Source organism: Grus americana, chromosome 3, assembly GCF_028858705.1.
Source record: "Grus americana isolate bGruAme1 chromosome 3, bGruAme1.mat, whole genome shotgun sequence".
Taxonomy (NCBI): domain Eukaryota; kingdom Metazoa; phylum Chordata; class Aves; order Gruiformes; family Gruidae; genus Grus; species Grus americana.
This window is the reverse complement of record NC_072854.1, coordinates 113,440,880-113,449,127: the sequence shown is the minus strand read 5'-3', so window position 1 is coordinate 113,449,127 and position 8,248 is coordinate 113,440,880. Positions and strand designations below refer to the sequence as shown.

At 46.2% G+C, this 8,248-nt stretch overlaps 1 protein-coding gene across 1 annotated transcript; it reads left to right on the top strand.

Moving 5' to 3' along the window:
• The first annotated feature begins 151 nt into the window (after positions 1 to 151).
• On the top strand, positions 152 to 8,184 carry EIF4A3 (eukaryotic translation initiation factor 4A3). Its single transcript, XM_054821364.1, has 12 exons — positions 152 to 413; positions 583 to 655; positions 1,483 to 1,549; positions 2,606 to 2,668; positions 3,684 to 3,816; positions 4,933 to 5,013; positions 5,450 to 5,591; positions 6,114 to 6,252; positions 6,755 to 6,870; positions 7,440 to 7,547; positions 7,635 to 7,762; positions 7,993 to 8,184. The coding sequence occupies exons 1-12, from the start codon at positions 242 to 244 to the stop codon at positions 8,007 to 8,009; spliced, it is 1,239 nt and encodes a 412-aa protein (XP_054677339.1). The 5' UTR covers positions 152 to 241; the 3' UTR covers positions 8,010 to 8,184.
• Positions 8,185 to 8,248: the final 64 nt, after the last annotated feature.

The following is an 8,248-nucleotide window of genomic DNA, read 5'->3' as shown; positions in this document are numbered from 1 at the left end:
CCAGCCCTCACTCACCGCGCCGCCGCGCATGCGCACCCCCGCCCGCTTTCCCTGCGCATGCGCAGGCCGCCCCCTCCAGCCTGTCCGCTCTCCTGCGCATGCCGTATCGTCCTTCCCGCCCACCCCCCGCGCAGGCGCACACCCCGCGCATGCGCGTCAGTGTAGTCTCTCGGTGCGAGGCGGCGGCGGAGCCATCGCCGGTGCGTGAGGGGCGGGTGGCGGGAGAGGAAAGGCTTCAGCCATGTCGGGGTCGGCGGGATCTGGCGGGACGGCCAGCTCGGCGCGGAAGCGGCTGATGAAGGAGGAGGACATGACGAAGGTGGAGTTCGAAACGAGCGAGGAGGTGGACGTGACGCCCACCTTCGACACCATGGGGCTACGGGAGGACCTGCTGCGCGGCATCTACGCCTACGGTGCGCGGCGGGGCGGCAGCGAGGGGGAGAGGGAAGGCGAGGGGGGAGGGGGGGAGTGTCGTCGGTGGCGGCGCCCGGATGTGGGGCGGTGCGCCTGCGCAGTGAAGCCGGCGCCTGTTCCGTTGCGGGGTTGCGCCGGCGCCGCTGACGGTAACGGCCGCCTCCGCAGGTTTTGAGAAGCCCTCGGCCATCCAGCAGAGAGCCATCAAGCAGATCATCAAGGGCAGAGACGTGATCGCCCAGTAAGTGGGGCTGCCGGCGAGGGTGGGCTGCTCGCGAGTGGGAAGGGCGTGTGTCCTGAGAAGGTTGTGGCCCGGGGGGAGGGGGGAGTCAGTCACACTCGCTGTCTGAAGCGGGAAGCGAGGTCTGTCACCCGTGGTCCTCGGCTGCTGCTCGGCAGGGTTAGGGAAATCACATCATGAGCGATATGGGGTGAAATTGGCTAACGTGCACAGACTGTGATCCTAACAGTTGTTACTGTCAAAGTTTATGAAGTTTAGGTATGTCACTGTAATAAAGATTCTGTCAGGATGTTGCATGGTCTCAATGAATAGGCCTCTGAGACTCTTAGGAACGTTTTCCAGCAAAGCCAGAGAAGTATAGAGATAACTGCAGTCTCAATCAAGAGAAAAAGTAAGCAGAAGAAAATCTATTATGTCTCTAGAGACAAAGAAGGGCATGCATCTCATTGAAAAAAAAATCCTTTCTAGGTCAATAGTGGGAAATGCTAGCTTTCCAAATTGTATTGGCTTATCTACCATTTACTTTAAAAGAAAACAGATTTTGTATGACAAATTGCAGGGGGTTAAAATGCTGGTCTGATAAGGAGGAAACATGCTAGAGCTGGGGGCCCTGCAACAGAGTGCACTATCCCTGGTACTGCAATTCTCAAAGCTGCTTGTCTGCAGATCACACTATGATCGTAACAAAACTTTGTCACATACACTGTTGGCAGTATTGACTTCTTTGCAATGAAGAAGTGGCAAAGAGCAGAGGGGTGGAATATATTGAAATTGCTTATATTGTTTGTCCAGACATCCAGAGTATTCACCAAACATCTGTTTCTCAGGTCACAGTCAGGAACAGGGAAGACAGCAACATTCTCCATCTCTGTTCTGCAGTGCCTGGATATACAGGTAACTTCATAGCACATGCTAAAAATGTTCTTTGACTAAATCGGTAGAGTCTTCATCATAAAAACCTTTGGTTTTAGAGTGAATAAAGCTAAAAATGAGGCTTTACATTGAATTTTTTTTAATTATGAGCGGTGAACTTAGGACAAATTTCTAACTGAAAATTTTGCCAGACTCTACTCCATAACAATTTAACTGTTAAACCCACCTTGGCAAAATAAGTTCAGATAAAGTCTTGTAATTATAAACTTGGCTTTAACAGCTGACCTCTTTCACATACTTATTAGAGGGCTAAATTAATCTTTCAACAGGCAGAATTGACCTTAAACAGTCCTAACGGCATCAGCAACCTGTCTGAACAGTTGGCACACATTGCACAGAATCAAACTTAGATTTTTGACTGATAAATGTTTGCTCTTTTTCTAGTCGGGGTATCATGTCCATCCAATTGTTTTGTAACTATAACTTGAATGTGTAGATACTGTTGAATAAAATTATTATTTTCTGTGAGCCGTTACCCTCTTAAAGCTTAGATTGTTACTCACCTGTCACTGCCTGGGGATACAAAAATAAACGTTGCATGTTCTAAATGAAAAGGTCAGCTTTATGTTTCATTTCTGTAAAGTGCTTATAATATTTTTCAAACACGACACTTTAAAACATTATCTTGGAATCCTTGTGCAATGCCAGGTTTTTATCTGAACTGAACATACAAAATAGAAGTGATTTAAATTTGTTACTGTTCTTTTTCAAGAAAAGTACACACTTTGATCATTGTTTATAGAAATTAGGTTGGAATGAAAATTGAGCTATCAAATAACTGTTTAAGTGCTGTCTTGTCAAAAGTAACTTCATTAAGAGGCTGTTACTGTGTAAATGCTCTGTGTGAGAGCAGCTTTCTAGGTGTACTGACCCTTGCAAACACTAGGTTTTAGCACAAAATTCTGTGATTAATCCTTTAGCTGTGACATTTCAGAGTACTGTGGGATCTGTAATCTCTTATGCTTGGATGATATCTGCCCTGTGATTAACTGCCATGTGATCACCTGTTTTAATCAGGTTCGCGAGACCCAGGCGTTGATCTTGGCACCAACTCGGGAGCTGGCTGTACAGATTCAGAAGGTAGGAGCGTTTAAATCGCTGTCTGTAAAGCACTTGCAAGGCCTGGGGCTGATTCTCAGGTATTCCTCAGCAGAGCTCAAAGCACGGCTTCTGCTCCTTCTTTCTGTCCTCTACTCCGCTCTTGTGAGACCCCACCTGGAGTGCTGCATCCAGCTCTGGGGGCCCCAGTACAGGAGAGACATGGAGCTGTTGGAGCAAGTCCAGAGGAGGGCCACGAAGCTGATCAGAGGGCTGGAGCACCTCTGCTATGAGGACAGGCTGAGAGAGTTGGGGTTGTTCAGCCTGGAGAAAAGGCGACTCTGGGGAGATCTAATTCCGGCTTACCAGTACTTAAAGGGGGCCTACAGGAAAGATGGAGAGGGACTGTTTATGAGGGAGTGCAGTGACAGGACAAGGGGTAATGGGTTCAAGCTGAAGGAAGGTCGATTTAGATTAGATGTTAGAAAGAAATTCTTTACTGTTAGAGTGGTGAGGCACTGGAACAGGTTGCCCAGAGAGGTTGTGGAGGCCCCATCCCTGGAAGTGTTTAAGGCCAGGCTGGATGAGGCTTTGGGCAATGTGGTCTAGTGGGAGGGTGTCCCTGCCCATGGCAGGGAGGTTGGAACTAGATGATGTTTGAGGTCCCTTCCAACCCAAACCATTCTATGATTCTATGAATAAAAAACTGGTAAAGGACTGTTTTCCTCCTCCGCATTATATTCGTTCTTGCTTATATGACCACGTTTGCTAGCAGTCTAAGGTTTTACACATTCCTAACGGAAGTTTTAAGGACAGCACTTTTAAAGCAGTTGTGATCCCTGGGGAACTGAGTTCCCAGTGTTTGAAAGTCTGCTGCTGAGGAGGTTTGGGCAACGAACATAAAAATATGCCTCTAACTGCTTGTGCGTACATCTCTTAAAAAAAAAAAAAAACCAAAAAAAAAAACCACTCTATGGCTGTGTAGACCTGCATTTCTTCACAAATACAAAGTTCATGAGAGCTTTTTTAAGTAAGCCATTCCTTTGTGTCAACACAGGGTCTTCTTGCTCTGGGAGACTACATGAATGTCCAGTGTCATGCCTGCATTGGAGGGACCAACGTGGGTGAAGATATCCGAAAACTGGATTATGGGCAGCATGTTGTTGCTGGCACTCCAGGCCGTGTGTTTGGTAAGGAGATGTGGGAGGCTGCATCACCTCCGGGTTCAGACCTGAGTTGAGCCATGGGAACCTCTTGCATATTTTGTGTGATTAGAATTGAAACAGCATGAAAATTACATTTATTGTGAAAACATTAGTGTAACATTAATGTTAAGTGTAACAAGGTAACAACTTAGTATAGTAATATCTGGAAGAGACTATAGAGAGAAATCAGTGGGGATAGTATTTGGATTTTCTCTGTTTATATTTTGCTTTTCATTGTTGAAGTGTTTCTTTATGTGGTGGTTTGGAAACCAAGAGTATTTTTAAAGGAGAAAATATTACAATTTTTACAAAATTACAACAGTACAGGAAATACTTCAGAATCTTGGAGAAGGTATTAGCTGGGTCTATTTGAATGTCAAAGTTAGTGCCACATTTTCTGTGTACTGGCCATTGCTCGCTCTCTGTTAAATCAGGTGCACTTGCAGCTGGTGCTTTCTGGTTTCATTGCATGAAGATTTTTGTATTTACTGATCATGGCAGTTAACACAGTGATAGTGTTAGCCTTCAAGCTCACATCTGGATCTCTGAGAAACAGGCAGCATTTTCTTACACAAGCACCTGTCACTGAAAGAACAGAGAGGTAGTCTTGACAAGTGAAAAAAAAATAATTAGCAGCTGCCGAATTGGGCTGGCTTTGAACAGCACACTAATGGCAAATACTTTTCTGTCACAGTATTAAGGGGTTACACAAAGCCATGTGCTCTTTCAAACAGGACATGGATTTGCCCAGTCTGCTGATGAAAAGTTCATGTAGCATTTTGCATTTCTCATATCCAGCTGCAGTTACTATGGGACACTGGGTCAGCTGTCCCGTGCAGTTAGCATCCCACGGCTTGCACTCAGAGCTTCCCTGCAGTCACTGCTCCCGTAGCCAGGCTGCAGAGATGTTCCCTTAGGTTACAGGGTGCAGTGGGCATGCTGTGGCCCTTGGGTGTGCCTTCCATCACCAAACACCAGTCTCTGTTGGCAACAGGGGAAGTGCCTGTTCCTCCTCCACCGAAATCCCCTGACAGCGGCTGGGAGCAGTGTAGGCTCGTTTGCTTTCAGAGCCTTTTCATCTTACAAAGTGAAATCTTACAGATATGATTCGTCGACGAAGTTTAAGGACTCGTGCCATCAAAATGTTGGTTTTGGATGAAGCAGATGAAATGCTCAATAAAGGTAAAAATATTTGTCTCCCTATTACTTCCTTTCTTCTCACCTCTTTGAGATGCCAAGGTATCCCACCTGGCAGTACCACTTCTAAAAACAATTGGTTTTGTCAAAGTTAGATGATTATAGTTAATTATAGGCTGTAGCAGGTTAAACTACTTACTATGTCTTGTCTGATTTAGTTGTAGTATCCTGTTCAATAGTTACAAATTCTTGAGCACTGTCTTTCATACTCTACTGTGTACCACGGACACATTGTAGTAGGTTTTGGAAAATTAGAAAGAGATGAGCAATATGTAATGCTGGCTTTGAGTTACTGATTCACTTATTAATGTTCATCTCATAGCATAAGCCCAATACTGAATTCCAGATCAAATTGTGAAAGAGTGGGATATTTAGGAGAAAGATGTGGTAACTGTTCTGTGCTACTTGATTTACTTTTCAGGTTTTAAGGAGCAGATTTATGATGTGTACAGATACTTGCCTCCAGCTACACAGGTGGTTCTGATCAGCGCCACTTTGCCTCATGAAATTCTGGAGATGACCAACAAATTCATGACAGACCCCATTCGCATCTTGGTGAAACGGTGAGTGAGTTTCCTTGGAAAGAACAGGATCTCTTTGAGTTGGTCCAGCCCTGGGCAGTTCACAGTATTAACTGATTTCAGCGTGCAGAGTGACTCTCACATTCCTTCTCGCCATTGCAGTTTGCCTAGGTGTTTGCAGACATCCTCGTGTCCTGATTTCCAGCAGAGGCAGACTCGTCTCTCTGACTTTATCCTCATCCTCCCCAGTCTCTTCCCCTGGAAATCCGTCTTTTGCACCTACCCAATTCCTGTGCTCCTCCAGAAGATTTTTGTAGGCCTCCTCCATTAATTTGCTATGACGTAGCTGACTGGTCCTGAATGCCCTTGGAGGAGTAGCTTATGTCTGGTGCTATCACAGGTCCTCGTGCACTGGAACTCAGTGGGAGTCAAAAGGAATAGACCCACACTCCTCAGCACACAGGGCAGAGGTGTCATCTCCACTGAAGCACACTCAGCCCTTCTAACTGCATTGTGTGCATTCACCTACTTGTGGTGTGGTATAGCTGTTCTTCTTCCCCACAGTGATGAACTGACCCTCGAAGGAATCAAGCAGTTTTTCGTGGCTGTGGAGAGGGAAGAATGGAAGTTTGACACCTTGTGCGATCTCTATGACACGCTGACAATCACCCAGGCTGTCATCTTCTGTAACACCAAGAGAAAGGTACAGCAGCCATCAGATGGGCATGTTATTTTCAGAGGATGACTCGGAGGAGAATGCTAGGACACACCCAGTTAAGAAGTCTGTTTGTTCCCCTGTTTGGGAATAGTTCAGTAAGAACAGAGGTTAAACATTTGCCTTTGGGATGTGCCTAGCTTAAACAACTGGTTATAGGCAGACCTGATATAGTTGGCAGGAGTTGCCTTTTTAGAGAAGTAGACCTGATTAGGTAAGAATGTTCTTCTAGTTGCTTATAATCCCTGAAACAAAGCCACGCTTCCTGAATAAATGCTGTTAATTCCTTTCCTTTCAGGGCTTGTGGAGCCCCGTATCATATAGCCACTGCTTTGTAAGGTTTATTTACATCCTTTAGCTCCAGAATCCTTGTTAAAGTGTTTCTCAGTCCTTACCAGCATATGTCTCTGCAAACATTCTCCAAGCACAACTTGTGCGTTTGGCTGTCCTGAGCAGAGAGCTAACCCAGGCTGCTTGGCTGTATGCACAGGTAGACTGGCTCACGGAGAAGATGAGAGAAGCCAATTTCACAGTTTCATCCATGCATGGGGACATGCCACAAAAGGAGAGAGAGTCCATCATGAAAGAGTTCAGATCTGGTGCAAGGTAAATGCCTTAAACATTGTTGCTTACAGCGTTGCTATGTAAGGACAGGATTTCTTCTAGTGTCTGAAGGGAACAGGCCTCAGAAACCCGTAATACCTCTCCTCTCTGAAGGCCTTGTTCAGCTTGGATTAGGAAGAGTTCTGATTCCCATGTATCCCCCTGTGGTGTCAGAGGGTTGGGAGATTGCCACTTTCCAGGGAGGGATGCTTATACTTCTTAGGCATAAAATCCATCAGTTTTATTTTGCTGAAGAGGCTGGGAGTTGCTGCCTTTAAACTAAGTCAAGGAAGAAAAATACTTGGGCTCTGTCCTCTGTATTTTAAACTCTGGGGAGAGTCATTCTTTCTGAAAGATTAACGCTGTCTTGGTACTAGCTGTCTTCACTGAAGTTTGGTGATGCTGCATGGGACGGCTCTCCTGCAGCAAAAGTGTGGATGCTGCCAGTGTGCTGTAGGCAGGGAGGAGTACAGAATAGCAGGGGATGCCCTGTGCTGGAGACAACAACTTCTCAGCTCTCACACCCACCTCAGTGCAGTGGAATGGCCCTAACTGTCCCCTTCTCTTTGCAGCCGAGTCCTTATTTCAACAGATGTTTGGGCTAGAGGCCTGGATGTGCCTCAGGTATCCCTGATCATTAACTATGACTTACCCAACAACAGAGAACTCTACATACACAGGTAAGCTTGGCCTTCATGGGGGGGGGGTGTGGCTGGATTACCCTTCCCCAAGGTTGCTCCATTCTCTCTTTCCTTCTGCCTCCACAGAATTGGCCGGTCAGGCAGATACGGCCGAAAAGGTGTAGCGATCAACTTTGTGAAGAATGACGACATCCGCATCTTGCGAGACATCGAGCAGTACTACTCCACCCAGATAGATGAGATGCCCATGAACGGTGAGTGCAAGCCAGCCCCAGCAAGGCCTGCCCCCCTCCAGTTGGGAGCTGGCGTGCTGCGTCTGCAAGAGAAATGCCAGATGCTTTGTTTTGCCGTGTGCCTCATTCCCAAGCCCAACCCATCTTTGCTTCCCCTAGGGGAGAACCTGGGAACAGCATTAGGTGTGCTGGGCTGTGGCACTGTGCACACTTGCTGCATACTTACATTCTCTCATTTTCTCTCATTTCAGTTGCTGATCTTATCTGAAGGGCCATGTTTACCATGTACTGTGTGGTAGCCTCCATAATTCTGTTTTGGACCCACATCCTTTTATCGTATTGCTGGTCGTATGTTCTTGAGTTGAGCTGCACTTGGGAACTTGTGTAAATAATGTCTTTACTCCTGCCCGTGTTTTTCAATAAAAACAGGAAGTTTACCATAATCTGTGCTTAATTACTTTAACCCAAGATAGCAACAGGTGGGGAGTTTTGAGATACTGCCATACT